The sequence below is a fragment of the Phasianus colchicus genome, chromosome 6 (genome assembly GCF_987193195.1).
Source record: "Phasianus colchicus chromosome 6, bPhaCol1.hap1.1, whole genome shotgun sequence".
Taxonomy (NCBI): domain Eukaryota; kingdom Metazoa; phylum Chordata; class Aves; order Galliformes; family Phasianidae; genus Phasianus; species Phasianus colchicus.
The window spans coordinates 4,132,828-4,149,798 of NC_143441.1; the positions used below are offsets into that span (position 1 = coordinate 4,132,828).

Here is a 16,971-nt window from a genome sequence, read left to right on the forward strand (position 1 = left end):
ACCTGGCAGGTCTTTCAGCACCATACAGTTATTTGTTCACTCCCCTCTTCCCAGTTGGGGGGAGAGAATTGAAAAAAAAAACAACCAAGTAGAACTCATGGGTTGAGAGAAAACTATTTACTAAGATACAGAAAAGGAAAAGGATAATAGTTATGACTATAAATGTATATAACAAGTGATGCACAAGCAATTGCTCTCTACCTCCAAACCAGTGCTCAGTTAGCACCCTGAGCAGTGGAGGAGCCAGATGGGCTCCTACCTCCTTCAAAATTCCTTGTGTGTGTGATGATATATGCTATGGAATATCCTTTTGGCCAGTTTAAGTCAGCTGTCCTAATCTGTTCCCTCACGGTTCCTTGGGCCCTTTGCTGAGAATGGCCTCGGCCCTGTACAGAACTGCTTAGCAGCAACTATAAACATCGGTGTGTTATCAACATTATTTTTCTCCTAGAACCAAAAACACAGCATCATACCACACACTCTGAAGAAAAATCCATCCCAGCTGAAACTAAGATAGCCAGTATCTCCTCAGTCCTCAGCTTTCCACAGAAATTCTGTGGCTGTTGAAAGTGACCAATTTAATATGATTTGGTGGGGTCATGCTGGAAACTATTTTGTCATCGATGAATAAATGTTTAAACTTGAAATAATGGTGAGGAACGGATATTTGAGAGTTTTTCAGTCTGAAAACATGTCTCCCACAGTATTCTCCTAGAGGAACTGGTAGCCCATGGCTTGGACAGGTACCCTCTTTGCTGGAAGGCTGGGCCCAGAGAATGGTGGTGAATGGAGTTAAATCCAACTGGCAACCGGTCACAGGTGGTGTTCCCTAGGGGTCAATACTGGGGCCCGACCTGTTTAATATATTTACTGATGACCTAGGTGAGGGGATTGAGTGCACCTTCAGTAAGTTTGCAGATGACATCAAGTTGGCAGGAAGTGTTGATCTGCATGGGGGTAGGATGTTCCCTACCGTGGGATCTGGACAGGCTGGATCTCTGGGCTGAGGCCACTGGGATGAAATTCAACAAAAATCAAGTACTGAGTCCTGCACTTTGGCCACAACAACCCCAGGCTATAGATTTGGGGCAGGGCATCTGCGTGGAAGAAACTGACCTGGGGCTGTTCATTGATGATTGGCTAAATATGAGCCAGCAGTGCAACGAGGAACAGGGAGTGATTGTCCCCCTGTACTCAGCACTAGTGAGGCTGCACCTTGAGTACTGTGCTCAGTGTCGGGTCACTCACTACAAGTAAGGCCTTGGAGCATGTCCAGAAGGGCAACAAAGCTGGTGAGGGGTTGGGAGCACAAGTCTTATGAGGATTGGCTGACAAAAATGGAATTGTTTAGTCTGGAGGAGACACAAGGGAGACCTTATTGCTCTCTACAACTACCTGAGAGGAGGTTGTGGTGAGGTGGAGGTTCGCTGCTTCTCCTGTGACAAGACTGGATTCTCCTAATGGCAGGACTAGAGGGACTGGCCTTGAGTTGTGCCAGTGGAGGTTCAGGTTGGACATTAGGAAAAATTTCTTCTCCAAAAGCATTGTGAAGTGCTGGAATGGGCTGCTCAGGGAGGTGATTGAGTCATCAGCTCAGGGAGGTGTTCAAGAAACATTTAGATGTTGTATTAAAGGACATGGTTTAGTGGGTAAATATTGGTGGTAGGTGCATGGTTGGACTGGATGATCTTGGAGGTTGATGGTCTTGGAGGATGACCTTTGTAATTCTGTGATTCTATGACTCTATGAAAAGCTTCATCCATCAGCTTAATCTTATGGATTCAGCAAAATACACTATGCAAAAGATCTCCCTCAGTTCTTGAATTTTCAGCAGAGGAAGAAGTACTTGCGGCTCATAGGAAGGTACATCATTTGTTCCACACATAAAGCAACTCTCACCATATTCTAGTGGGACAGATGGAAGTTCTAATAAAATAAAGCCTTAGTGATAGAGGAGAAGAGGATGACAGTGAAAGTTCTGATCTCCACTTCTTTCTCTGGATGTTTCTGGGTACTTTTACCCACAGACACCTGAGCAGCAGGCTCCTTGGGTCCTCCTCACCTCATCGCTTTCAATGGCCATGCTGACAGCAGCCATGCTGATGCCACCAGAAGGACAGCTCTGTACTGCCCCAATTGCACCTACAGCTCTCACTGGGCACGTGCAGGAGATGGACCAGCATCCTAGCATGGGACCCACTGTGGACAGCAGGGACAGCAGCACCAATTACAAGTTCATAAGTTGAGAGATCATAGATAATTCTGGAAAGATGTCTGAGTAATAAATCTTCTCTGTTGTCAGGTCCTTTTAGTCATCCATTCATTCATTTAATGGTGAAATCTCAGACCGAATCTGTATTTTACCTCTCGAAAGGAAGTAAAAGCAACGGTTCTAATATTTTGGTTGTGATTCCATTGGTTAGAAACATTCTGTGTACAATAGTTCTAAAAATGTAATGTTTTTCCTCTAAGAATCAAGCACTAGATTCTTAACATGGACATAGTGTCTTTTTCTAGTAGGACCTACAGAAGACAGTAGGACCTGTTTGAAGACAAATACCTCCTTTTTTACATGTACTTTATAGCTCTCCTGAGATTTCCATGCCCATTTTTTTCTGTAATCTCAATGAGGCCATCAGACTATTTACTTCTTACTCAGGTACATACAAGCAAGCTCCTGACCATCTCCCTTATTCATTATGAGGCTACGTCAGGCACTGCAGCACAACTGATGACACAGCTGAAAGCAGAAAGCATGCTGTAAGACAATTTGAAACACAGCCATACAGGGTTTTACGTAGGAGACATGCCTTTCTTGCTGTAGATCTCGCATTTAACAGTAACCAAATTTCAAGTGCGTGCCTGTACAAAGTGCCTCCCAGCTCCTGGGACCCATCTTGTGAGGGAGCGAGCTACCTGCCTTACACAGCACCTGTGGGTGCTCTGGTGCAGCTGCTTCAAGCAGGAGCCCTGATTTCCTGTGGGTGGGTTGAGATGGAGGAGCAGGGTGGGCAGCAGCTGCTGCTGTTTTTCCCCTTCTGCAGGCCTCAAGGCATGGGTGAGTGGGAATTTTCCCTTGGTAAGGGTGTTTGCAAGAGCTTTTTGGGGTCTGCTTCTGTTCCTTCCTCCAGCTGAATGAGGTTGTCTTCTTTATAGTGAGTTGGGATTTCTGCTCTTTTCTGCTAGGAGAAAGATAGTCAGGCCCTACTCACCACTGCTGCTTGCTGTATGCAGTAGGTGTAGCAGTCTCCATCCAGCCTGCTTCTGAGAAGATGGTTCTCAGGTAGCAACTGCATCCTCTTTGTCAGAGAAGCACTTTGCTATGCTTCTGCTACTAAAGAGTACAGTGCAGTGTGGAACAAGCTGCAGGGCCTTGATTGCCTCTGACTGATCTGTGCGAAGTCTCACTGTCTGTCTCAGGCTGGTTTATTAGGAAATCCACTCCTGGTTAATTTCTGAGGAATTACTGGCCATGGGTGAACCAAATCTCAACCGAAAAACTTCATTTCAGTCTTTAAATTCTGGGTAAAATCAAAAAGAATGTTTATAAAGAGACCAGTGGTGGGCTGAAAAAATTGTTTTTCCTGGTCTCATTTTCCTTTCTTCCCATTTTAATGAGGGGAGAAAAAAGAAAAGTTGCAACACACTGCATTAGGATTACCCTCCAGCAAATTTTGTTTTAGTGAGCTGTAGGTGGGTATAGAAACCTCAATGCCTGAATCCCACGGCAAGTTCAAGGCTGTAGTATTTCTTAATATTGCACATATGAGATCGCATGTAGGTAAAGAAAGTCAAGCTGTTTAACAAGCTGAGGTCTTGCAGCATCTCTGTATTTAGTATGGAGATTACTTGCCTATGTGGTATCCCTCAACTTCCTTTCTTCTGTCAGAAGGCTTACAAAAATTAGATATCTCTATGCAAAATTTGTTGAAAACTAAACCATTGTTTTCTTTCCTCCTCTTTTGAAACATAACACCTATGATCTTAGTAAGTTTTATAATTTTCTTTCTCCAACCTTTCTAGTTGCCTATGTAAATACATAGCCTTATATTTAGAACATTTTGACATATTTTTTAGGTGCTGTGGCTGTTATTTCTACAAATGCTTTAATGGAGAAGTTGTATCTAAAATATCAACAAAGACCATGGACTGAAACTCTGAAACTTGTTCATTTTTGCATGGTAAGAATCTCAGATTAGGTGAGAGAAGGATAACTCACGTTAGAGCAAGTTGCCAAGACAACTCAATTGCTTATCTTACAAAAACAACAGCAACAAAAATTTTAAGCACCTATTAAAGCCTGGCTTCTGATTTAACAGTGATTAAAAAGCACAGATTTGATGCTCTAGTAGTTGTTTCTTGCATTACTTTAACTGGGATTCGTACTAGTAGTCTGATACTTTGATAATGAATTTCCATTCATTATCACTACTGTATTCGTAGTGTGTAAAGACATCTTCTTATTTATAGAATTGGGAGAAAATCATTTTTGAGAAACTATCCTAATGTGCTGAAGCTGCTATTTGGAATTCTTTCTGCTGGGATATTCCTTAAATCAGTGCATGCTTCTTGCCTTTCCAGTGGTTCACGATATATAAGAATCATCTCTGTAAAAGGCAGCTTACTGCAAGTGCTATGAGTGTAATATAAAAACTTGTTTCCATGCTTCTTCATTTTTAATGCTTGAAATGCTTTATTAATGCTTAAGTGTTCCTCTGAAAGTGATGTCCTGACTTTGACGATGTTGAAAGCGTTTCAGCACTGGCTGTTCTTTGTTACTTGAAATGTGAAGGAGTTTTTCAGGGAAGAATATGGAGAGTTTACTTGCTAGTTCAGCTACAACTTATACCCTGACTCTAACCAAGTCAACCCATAGTGCCTACTGATCTCTCACTTTCACTCATTCCTTCTAAAACATAAACCTATGCATTTTCCTGGTTGATCTCTAATAGCATGGTGAAAACAGTTTATGTTAGGAGACACAGCCTTTACTCGGCCTAAAAGCAAAAAGATGGAAAGTGTTTTTCTGCACCAAAGGCCTCCAATATGTGACTACTGCACAGTAGAGTTTTCATGAATCCACTCTGCACTGCCCCTCTAGAGAGAGCAACAATCATAGCTCACCTCTGTGCTTGATGAAAAGTACTGTTTTGTTGGACTGCGCATCAGAGTTCTGAAATTTGCAGGCAGTGATGTGCTTCTGTGGCTGTGAATTTAAGGGGTCTTTGTCTCTTGTTTTCCCAAATGTGCTAGGATAAGCCACGTCCATCTCCTGTCAGTAATGCTCCAGATGGTCCGCTGCTCTCATGCATGGAGAAGTTGCAGAGGACTCTAAATGGTAACAAACTGTCAGTTATCTCAAAGACTATTTTTTAGCATTCTTTCCCAGTTCAGACAACTCTATGATTCTCTCTACTGGCAATGTTCTGCATGATGGAGCCAAACGTGCAAACACAGAGGTGGATGTGTTACAATACTTGTGACTCATCTTTGTAGCCTTCAGGCTACAGCTACTCTTGAAGTCTGAGCAGAAGCTCTACTCAGCACAACGCTCGTTAATCACAGTTGTCATTAATAACAAGAAGTCATGCAAGAGATATCATTTTTTTTATTACCTAAATCACCCCATTTAGAGCAGGATAATAATGTTTCACTTTTCAATCATTGCAACTTAATTAAATAACATTTCCTTTATTACAGATAAATCTTTGTTTTCTGTGATGAACAGATTGGAATGTTTATCCAAACAGAAAGGGTAAGTTTGTTTATTAATAAATGCAAATGAGCAAGCAGGGCCCCATGTCCAGTGAGGAATACCATCTGGATGGCTTATCAACTGCATTTTTAGCATGGTGTTTTTCTGGGATGCATCACTTGGAGTGGACTTAACTGCCACTTTCAATTAGCCTGTTATGGAGGAGGTTGAGTGAACAGAGGGAATTCGTATCTAGGTCCCAAAGCTGCAAACTGAGATAAACAGTTTCCAGCAAACTGACACGACAACGTAAAGAACAGAGAAAGGTTATACTGCCTGGTTGGATAGTTTTTAGAAGCTGAGCCAAGGAGAAGTTATTTTTAAAGCATCCTTGGTGTCTCTTCCCACGACCAAGTAAACTATACTCATTTCCTTTTTTCAAGTGACATTCAGATACACAATTTTTTTTTTCCCCCTCTCTCCTTAGGCTTAACTCTCATGTTAGCCCCAGTGGGACTGCCTGCTACATAACCTCAAACATGTTTTATATAGAAGTACAGCTGGAGAAGGATGGGAGGGTGATGGATGTAAAGCTGGCTCATCTTGGAGAGGCTCCTGTGGTAAAGTTAATTTTCTGGCTGTCACCTCCCTGTAGTCTCTCACCTGGCTTTCAGCTATGATGTCAGAAAGTCTTCAACTTCCTTTTGGTTTTGTCACACCTGGCAGTCTCTGCATGACACTAGGTGCCCCATTAGGCATCCAAATCTCTCACCTAAACTTACAGCTCAGCACAGATGTTAATTACTGTAGCTCTAAATATCAAGGTGAAACTCAGCTGACATGCCCAATTTCCAAGAAGTTTCTGGTACCCTGCATAAATACAGGGTTATAAACTATTCTACCAAGATGTAGTGCAATATATGCTAGTAGTGCAGATGTCTTTGAATGTCTTGGAGCTGTTACCAGAGATTGTTTTTCTTTCTTCATTCTTTTTAAGTATATGCATTCCTGCTAATAAGGATCTTTTTTTTCCTGCAAAATTTTTAAGATACTCGCAAAATACCACTCTGCAGTTCATAGCATCTTCTGCAGTTGTTTGGTGTTACAAGTGAGCATTTGGATCACAGTTAAAACAACAAGCTGGTGCAGACTAATTGTCTGTGGGTGGAAGCATAAACTATGATCAATAGCCCTGTGCTAGTTAAATAGAATGACTTGAAATTCCTGGAAAAAAAGGGACCAAACTAACTCCAAGTTAATGTAACAGCATGAATGCTTACTAATAAAAATCATTTGATGCTGGACAGTATTACTAGGGAAATGCATAGCCAGGGAATTTTAGCACAGTAACTGCCTATTAAAGGAAAAAAACTGGAAAAGGTGCATTTTTTTTTTTCCCCTGAAACTAATATACCAACAAGTTATTTCAGCTAATTATATCCTCTTCCACAGAGTTCTTGTAGTTGTAATAATAATATAATGATGTTAATTTAATATTTTTAATAATTTATAATTTAATAAGGAATAAGCTTATCATTATCAGTGTGTTTGTCAGAGGTGTTTCACGAATGATGATAAGAAACACGAAACTGTTCTCTCCTGTTCTAGATTTGTGATGACTTGGTGCAGCACCTAAGGTAAAGAACTGTGTGTGGAGTCTCTTCTGAATGGAAAGGAATTCCTGAGGCTTGTTTCCCTGAATGCTGTGGAGAAGTCAAGGCTAGGATGGTTTTAGTGCAGTAACACAAATATTTTTGTAGCAAAACAATGCAAGAATCTGGAAACAATAATTGGAGTTCAGAAAACAACAGACTGACACCTTTTATGGGATTTTATGTGGGAGGCTGGTTTCAGTGCTCCATATTTGAAGGCTGATACTGTTATTTCCAGATTACAATCTGTAACTTCAGGGATAACATAGAATTTTAAAAAGATGCTCCGAACTTTACTTTTTTCTCAAGTCTCTTCTTTAAAATCAGCTAAATTGCATCTGCTGCTGTGGGTGGTAGAGGGCAACATTGTGCAGTGCTACACTGGCTCTAGCTGCCAGATGAATGTAGCTGTTGAATACTGGTATTTTTGTTGGCTTCAGGAGGAAAAAAAATAAAATAAAATTACAAATCAGGCCTGCACGTTACACATCAAATCAGAAGTTCCCCAGACAATCTTACCAAGATTCCATATTTACTAATAATGAATATGTTTAAGGAACTGTATTCCTCTTTAAATATCTTGGCAGAACATTTGAAAAGGAAGAATCATGATTGATTGCATATTTTATTTCTCTTTTATGTGTGCCTGGAATGCATCACCATTTTTTTTTCTAGTCCTCTTTTTTCATAAATGAAGTTACATTTGTTTTTATAGGTGTAAACAGCTGTCTTGGAGCTTTAACTTGCATTTTTGTAGGTTTTTGACTCCTAGAGGCATTAACTGCCAGCAGTTCTGTTCTGAGTGATGGTAGATAGTACTCATAAAGCCAGTGGTAACTACTTGGCAGCACTGTTGTTTTTGTGAGGAAATGACATATAGTGCAAATATCACTTCTACAGTGCCTAGTGCAATATTTCAGTTGGTCCTAAGACACAGGTTGGCACCATGTGTGTACCTGTACCTGCATGCCTGCTCCCCCTTTTTCCCCCACTTCCCAAACCAGTTGGAAAGTCATAAATGAAGTAGAGCAACTTGCTTACTTTTCTGCGTGGGAAGGATTTGTCCTAGTGTGAAAGTCCAGCAGGTTTTACTTGGTCTGTCTATGGCCACGCACTGCAGCCCTACCTGCACACAGAGCAGGGAGAGTTTAGCAGGGTGCTGTGAAGTGCAGTGTTAATGCAGTCCTTGATATTTTGATGAAAAGAACACTGTATGAGTGCACGGTGTTAGGGAAGTGTTACTAGATGAGTAGCTTTATTGGAACATCAGGGAGAGTGCTTGCAGCTGATGAGCTACATCTTGAGCTGTCAGATTTGTGTATCATGCACACTTATTGCTTTCAGTAATGCATATTTAAATAGTGTCAGCTATAATTACATTGCATTTTGCAGCAGGGCCAAGGATTTACATTTCCTGGTATCTTCTAAGAAAACTCAAAAGCAGTACAGTTACGTGCCAGATCTGATAAGAAGGGAGACTGTCGTTGTTTCAAACGATGCCTTTTCTAACAAGTTAGGTATAAAAAACTTACTATCCATCTCATTAAGTGGCATGGTAGTAACTGCTTTTTATTGTTAGGATGAAGAATTATGACACATTTGGAAAGATTCTAGAAGACCTGTCAAATCTGTATCAAATTCCAGGAAACAGGTTGCAACTAATTTTTACTTGAAAGACTTAAAATCCATAGTCTAGCTTTTGTGTACTTACAAGCACAGTAATGCATCTTCTCTCTCTCCCAGTGAAATGAAAGCAAAGGCTTACCTTGCCTTGCAGTCCCTTGAAAAAGATCTTTATTCAATGTCTCTTCTACACAGGTAACTTGAAGTCTACTCCTTCCTTCCTTTCCCTTTATTTCTACCTCCATCCCTGCATTTTCTAAAAAACAAGGCAGCTGATCTAATTATAGAGCAGGATGTGGAAAACTAATGAATTTTCTCCCACTGGAAAGCTGGAAGACTTTTTGTGGTTTGCCAGCCTCAGGGACACCAAACAAGATTAGCTGCCGAACTCCTGAGCTTTATCTTAGAGCTTGCAGTGAAACTGGTTAGCCACCCAGCCTGTATGTGTGTGAACAACTGCTGGGAGAAGACAGAATGTTGTAGAGTCATTGACAATTATCATTTTTTTAATCCCATCTATTTTTGCAGCAGTAGAATATACCTGCTTTTTTGGGTATCTCTTTTTTCTCTTCAAGTTCTAGAGAGGAGAATGGGTGCAGTATCTTTCCCTCTATCCTTCCTTTTCTCATTTCTCCTTTTGAGGATAAGGCTTACACATGGATGTGAACAGATTTCCCTAAACCTTCTGGTAATTCAACAGTGATTTTTATGAGATCAGTTAATGTACTGCAGAGCTTTAATGCACACCTATATAATTGTACATTTATAATCATATTTGAGGTTTGAGATCAGCTCCATTTGATTCAGTTTATCCAGGTTGTTTTGCCACTCTTTGCTCAACCAGTCATGCCTGTATTTTTGTTCCCTTCAATTCTAGTAAACAACACAACAAATTTCAAACTGAAAAAGCTGAGGTACAGGGCTAAAGTTGGAAGGCTAAGTAGTGCATGAGTGGAATGACAGTATCTTGGAAGCTGATGTAACAAATGGAAACATGATCCATTTCCCAAGAAAGCACTGTCTCTGTTTGATTAAGGGTGCAAATTATCCTTTACATCAACCTCACCAGCACTGCAACTTAGGAAACACTAATCAAGATGTTTTGAATTAGATCACAGGATGTAAACAGAGTTACTGAAGTACTTCATGGAAAAGTAGGACACCTGGTGCCAAGAACTGGAGGTGATTATTATTATTGTTATTATTTCCTTCACTAGTTCAAAAATACTGTAGTGAAAAACCTCACTGCACTGATCTTGTTTTATTTTGTTTATTTATTTTGTTAATAGAATAGATGCTCTGTCTTAAGTGAGTGTGTTTTATGGACTTACTGGGTCTCTATTCTCTGATACTGTAGAGACATGCACCCAAGGAAGAAAGACAAGGAGGCCAGGTGGCTTATCAGCTGTAGCATTGACTTTGCAGCTGCCTAAAAGCAAAGCCATAGAGCTTTGAGGTTATGTGGGAAGCCACGTTTTGGGAGTAACTGTGAGATGGCAATGGCAGCAGCCCAGATAATACTGATGTTGCATAAAAGGCAAATCCAGTACGTTTTTATGCCTCATCAGTAGTGAGCTTCAATTGTCAGTGTGTCACAGTTCATAAAAGTACTTCTAGGAAGTGCTAACATTATGCTGTTGCTCAGCAGTATTATGAATTCTTATATTTCAGACTAGTTGCTAAAAGCTAGAAGTTCAGCTCTTAAGGCACAACAGATGGTTACTGTGCAAGATAAAACTTTTGAATGATGTCTGATGACTTCGTATATTGGGGACTAAGCTGTTAAACACTAACAAAATGCTGTGACTGAACATATGCTGTTATTAGAGATACACTCTTACAAGGTATCCTTTCTGCCCATCCTGCACTTTTCTTTTTTTTTCCTTTGCATCAAGATACCCAACAAAGTTTCTGTATTGACATGTATACTGACAGGTTTTTTTGGTTGTTTTTAATTTTTCAGGAACTCCTATGAACATTGAATTTTACATTTCTCCATATCAAATTTTGGAAGCAGAGCTCAATCCTGGTAAAGCTAAAAAACCAGAAATAATTATATAATGAGACAACTTTTTCATCATCACCCTTTTCATTAAATAAGTCATCAATGAAACTCAAAAATAAGTCAGAATTGTTACTGTGTCCTCACTCTACATTGAAAGTTTCCTACTGGAAAACCTAGAACGTTGTTTGTTTTGCTGTCATTTCCTGTTAAGTGAAACAGAAAGATTTACGTGATGCTGCTCAGCACAGTTACAATGTTCATCAGCAAACTGCTTTCCCATTTCTTGCCTATTGATACAAATTGAAGCGAGAGTGGTATCAAACAGAACAAATACCTAGCCAGTATGAAACAACAACTCCAACAATGTGGTGGGTTGATCTATTCTATGGCATAGCCCAGCTACTGCTCAAACCACCAATGGCAGCTTTGGCCATTCTCCTTTCTGCACAGCTGCTGTCAGTTGAATCTCACCTTTCCTTACTGATGAGTGTTTTGTATGCATAGGATTAATCTACTCTGAAACAGGGAAAATAAGTTTCCTTTCTCTCCCAGGTTCTCTGGTGTGTGGAACAAAAGCGGTTGTAACTGTTGAAGGCACAGATTCGCTCCACAAGCTTCCTCTTTCTCCGCTGCTTGTAGACTCTCAAGCTGGAGAAGATGGGTGAGGTTCTGAGTGCCTCTGAATATGGCAATGGATTTACTAATTGCTGGCGTGGACCCCAGCATAACTTGCAAATAGGCTCTGCTAATAGAATGGATACGCAGCTTGCTCTGTGCTGTTGATGTCCTTATCCCTTGTAAGCTATAACTTGCATACCTGTGGCTTTTACTGTCTTCCCAAATGAACTTTAAAATTATTATGTTGCTATTTAACTGTCAACTGCACAGAGTTATGGGTTTATTCATAGATTTGAAGCCAGCAGAAGCCACTGGGATATTACTTAGCATCCTACTATTCAACAAGCAATACATTTCTAGAATAAATGAAGCATGCATTAAATCATGCAAAGTAGTTTGTCATCCCACCATAGACACTGACACCATATCTCGTTACTTCGGTATGAGCCAGGAGGGAAAAGCTGAAGTCATTCTCCAAAATAAGTCACTACAGACTGACTGAGAGCAAATCTTCTTGTGCCCTGTTCCTCAGTTTCCCCCACAGCTCATTTTTCCTTTCTGCCAGTGTTCACATTAAACTTGTTTTAGTACACAGGGGTTGTAGTTGTGTTTAGAATGCAAAACTTTTCTTGAAGAAGAAAAGTACAGGTCGGAGTAAACCATGAGAGATGTGATTATGGCCTTGCCCTAGAAGTCTTTGTTTTATATATAAAAATATTTTTTGTCTCTTCTCTCCAGCAGCCCTACTTTTTTGCCCCTGACTAATGAACTCAGCATGGATTTGTCAGCTTATTTTTTGTTGAAGTTCCATCAACCTATTCCTCTGTCCTTATCCAATATTGAAGAGATACAGATGCTCACAGGCATGTTACGAGTGTTTTTAAGACTAAGTAATTTGTGACCATTCATTGCTTACTTGCTTTTTATTTCCACATGGTAATGTAGTACAAGTTAAAACTGGATTCTGGGGTAGAAAATCTTCTGTACTATCAACCTGTATATTAATTCTTAGAAGCCAAGGCAAAATTGTTAAACACTATCTAAAATATCTTGAAGCTGTTGATTACCATCAGCAAAAAAGGAAAGAAGGAAGGCTAATGTTTTTATGTCTGTGCATTTCCTTTAGTTTGTAAAAACTAGCTTTCATGTACAATCTAATCTAAAAGCGAATAAAAAACATCATCTGGTTTCAGGAATTCAGATTACTGCCTTGAAACTATCTCCTTTGTATGAGCTGATTATTCAGTCTGCCCTTAAAGAAAAATGCAGTGAAGATTTGTCTACACACAAATCCTGTTTCATTGTGGTGAGTATACTGCGTGTTTGACAGATGTTGCAGTGCAATGAATATACTGAAATATATTTCTCCATTAGTAAACAACACAGGCTTTCCAGAACCCCAACGGGATTTAAATACTCTTTAGGGAATAGTTCAACTTACTTAAGAAATAACAGATTCTTTGAAGCAAGCAAACTTGTCATCTGTGTTAATGAGACACTGTATTCACAGCTGCTGAAGTCACACTAATTTGTCTTTGTGCAATCCAAATACTTTTTAAAATATTGTTCAAAACTTTATCATTAATGCTTTAAAAAGAAGGAAACTTACTGTCTGGTGTGAGGAGCAGCTCTAAGATTGGCGCTTTATGGTGATAAACATGCAGCAAAGCTCTATAACAAAAACAGGCTTCCTGATCGAATAACACTGAAAATACTGATTCTTTTTAGAGGGACTGGCAGGAAGAAAAGTGTAGAGCATTACAATTGTGATGTCAGTTACTATTTAGAGCTACGGCCATTTAACTGCAGATGGCTTCCTTTTCAAGAACTATCTTACTAGAAAAATATTTCATTTAGGCTGTTTTAGAACAGAAAATGGTGGCTAAGATGCTTTGTCTCAAATTGTCAAAGTGTATATGATAACTACAGGACAAGCTTTAAAGATCTCCTTGCTCGGAGGCACTATTTTTTGCAATTTATGGCAACAAGAGAATACTTCTTTTCCTTCCATTATCAGCATCACCAAGCTCACTGCCTATGACTTTGCTACAGAAGACAGTAGTAGTGAACTTAAACCATATTAAAATCAAGTAGTGAAGTTCTCATCTATAAGACCCATAAGATAGGAAGTTGTCATTTCCATTAGGGACACATGAAAGGTTCTAACGATTCAGCAGTTCTCTAAAACACTTGATGGTTGTTTTGCTTCTGAGTTTTAAGACTTTATTTACGAATTTGTTTCTAGAAAGAGAGTTCTAACCCTAAAAAAAAATGTAATGGAAATCCTTCTATTACACAGACACGCACAGAAAAGCTCTTCTATTTTCTTATCCAGCTCTTCTTAATTTAGACTTTGCTAATTAACAGACCAGACCTGTTCTTAAAGTGACAGCTCCCCAGTTGGTATCCTGAAGTAGGCAACATAATATTCCACTTCTAATTGATCCTAAAATCACTGCCAGCATTACTTTGCTCCTGGGAGCAAAGATTTTGGTTGTGAAACATTTCTATAGTCTATGGGGCTGCTAAGAAGAATTGGACTTGAACTTCTGAGTACTTGACTTGTAGCTTTGGATATATTACACTAATATGCTTTTGCAAAATGATTTCATTTAGCTTCTGTCTATAGATTATACTTGTATTGAAATGCAGAGACACATGATGAACTTGCTAGAAGCGTGCCTTCCAAAAGTACCTTTGCTGTCAGATCATGCAATTGCTTGACATTGTTGGGCCTTAATTTCTTTGTTTTCTTATTTTCAGTGTTACAAATGTCACTGTATTTGTTGTTCAGTCTCTTCCAGATTGCCCAAAGCACTGTTATTTCATAAACAAGGGCTCTGAAAAATCAAATTTAGCAGGAGCCTTGGTGAATAAAATCCCATTTACCCATCCGAAGTGTGTGCCTGCTATAATAGAGATTCTTCGACATCAAGTGGCATATAACAGTCTTATTAGCAGCTGTGTCTCTGACAAGTGTATAAATGAAGGTAAGTTGTGTGGTTGGAAGTAATGACAGAATATGAGAGGAACTAACTTCTAAACTGGTTGTCAACAGATTTACTACTCCCTTGCCAAAGCTGTCATTACTTGCAGAGTATTTTAAATGATCAAAAATCCTTAATTCTAGTAATGTACTCTGAATATTAAAAATAAATATATATATTTTAAAATCTCCTAGAAGGATAAAATATGTTGCTAATGTAATTTGATTCTATTGCAGTATTTGTAAAATTCTGACATGTAATTCTGCCCAGAGTCCAGGCTTAATGGGGAAATACCACTAAATAGTGATTTTATTTTTAGATGACTCAGAACTGCTTTACTTTGAAGTGACACCATACAAGAGCACCAGATTTTCTGTCTTCTTCATTCATCCGATGAGAGAGAATTTAGCCTGTGGTATGTGTGGAATAATTTGTATTATCCTTTTCATTTGGCTGACAAGGAGCTCGGTTTTATTACAACTCCTGCACTGTCCTCTCAGTTACAAATTCTGCAGGCTCCCCTTGATGGTGTGCAACTCCTTGAAAAATACTAAGTAGCATTTGTTTGTAGTTGTCTTAAGTGTTCTGTATTCAGGATAAAAGGGAAAGTAAATTCAAACGTTCAAGTCTGTCTTACTCTGTCTTGACCTGCAGTTAATTAACAAACTTTGACGTTTATTACTGATCATTAGTATACAAGGAAAAACAAGTCTTAAGCAAGAGCATTGCTGCAAGCCCCCTACCCACTGGTTGCAGTATTAACTCTCTTGATGCTTCCAAATCAGATAAAAATAAGATCGTTTTTAATTTAAAAATATATATGTATATGTATATTTTGAAATACTCATATTCTGTTCTTGCTTAGTGACTATTGATGTTGTAACCTCCAGAGAAGTCCAATGCAGCCTTCATTTACATCCTCAAGATCCAACTCTAAATTCTAGTGATGGCTTTATATCGAGATCTGTGAAGTGGTAAGTAGTTTTATTTCCTGATAGTTAGAGTGATTGTTATGTGTCCATTAAATGGACATATAACCAAGTCCGTGCAAATATCACGTGCATTAACAATACCATCAACTCAGCTGATCAGAAAAATTCCCTTTAAGAATAAGTTTTAAGAGTGAGAATGAGTTACTTTAGTTTTTTAAATATTTCTTCCAGAAATAAAAAAAAAAAATCAATAATGATGAAAAGTGTTTCTTTCTAATAGAAAATTTGTGTGTGATGTAATGGACAGAATAGCATGGAAAGGACTTTTTCCACATCTATCTAAGATCAAACAGTGCTGCTTTTTTCAAAAGATGAGGCTACAACACTGTCTCTGGCTTGCTTTCTGAAGTTAAAATTCCAGGAAAGGCCAGTTGATGTGGTGTATGAACATATGCAACACAAAGGGCTAAGAGCACTAATTCATTCTGCATAGGTTAGCACACAACTATTAAACACTTAATGACAGCAAGATCAATGCAGCCTGGATTTTGGATTTGTTTAGTTAGTCTGCCTTGTCATAAGACACTAGATACTATTCTTGGAACTACATATCTCTACTGATAGAATGGGGAAAGAAACACAAAGACCTGCCAATAGAGATACTGGTTTAGAGAAGAAAGGCTCTGTACCCGTCTCATACAAAACACAAAAAGTTACAATTAAAAAAAAACCTCAGTGAAAATGAATATATTTCAGTATCATTACTTCAGGTTTTCATTTAAAACACCTTTTTTGACCTCAACCTCCCACTTTTTTTTTTTTTTTTTTGTAATCCAAACCTCTTTGTGCTGGTAAACATGAAAGATGAATCTCTTGAATCTGTTGCATCAGCATAGGTTTCCAGTATGGCATATGTAGGTATCTTGTAGTTACAATGTAATGCTTCTTAGGTTGTACAATGCAAAAAGCAGCTTCTTTCACAAAGCATATGCTTTACGTGTCAGCCACAGTTTAAAAAAAGAGGTACTAATTTGAAGAATGGATGAAGTCTGTAGTAGTGATTAATGTTTCATTTCCTCCTTTAGCTGCATGTCAGTCCCAGTTGTCATGAGAGCTATTTTCAGGAACGCTGCCAAGGTGGGAGCTGATAGTGAAACACAAGGCACAGAAACAGACACAAAACAAAAACCTGAACTGCAGCGTGAGCAAATTATTGATTCTGATAGTCTTGAAGAAAGTCTTCCTGTAGCTGGACAGCAAGATCTGGTTAAGACAAATAAGGAAAGTGTTCCAGACAGCCCAGAACAAAGACTATCTACAGCCAAACTGGAAACTTCGGGTGATGAAATGGAAAAAAGTAATGCTACAGTCAAAACAGAAACTTTGTCCAGGGTGGAAGGAAGTAATTCCACAGCTAGTACAGAAGCTGTAATGAAAGATAAGTGAAACGCATCACACA

At 39.0% G+C, this 16,971-nt stretch overlaps 1 protein-coding gene across 3 annotated transcripts; it reads left to right on the plus strand.

The window, feature by feature from the left end:
• The first annotated feature begins 2,980 nt into the window (after nt 1–2,980).
• On the plus strand, nt 2,981–16,961 carry LOC116232793 (mediator of RNA polymerase II transcription subunit 1-like). 3 transcript variants are annotated; one of them, XM_090142224.1, is made up of 17 exons: nt 2,981–3,058; nt 4,078–4,181; nt 5,254–5,338; nt 5,701–5,755; nt 6,183–6,315; nt 7,304–7,332; nt 8,927–8,998; nt 9,091–9,165; nt 10,082–10,152; nt 10,934–10,999; nt 11,528–11,636; nt 12,332–12,456; nt 12,787–12,899; nt 14,388–14,583; nt 14,900–14,995; nt 15,446–15,554; nt 16,598–16,961. In XM_090142224.1, the coding sequence occupies exons 1-17, from the start codon at nt 2,995–2,997 to the stop codon at nt 16,956–16,958; spliced, it is 1,863 nt and encodes a 620-aa protein (XP_089998350.1). In that variant the 5' UTR covers nt 2,981–2,994; the 3' UTR covers nt 16,959–16,961. The 3 variants fall into 3 exon arrangements, with proteins under 3 accessions (XP_089998350.1, XP_089998351.1, XP_089998352.1); XM_090142225.1 differs by having other exon boundaries at nt 12,335–12,456; XM_090142226.1 differs by lacking the exon at nt 8,927–8,998.
• The last annotated feature ends 10 nt before the right edge of the window (nt 16,962–16,971 follow it).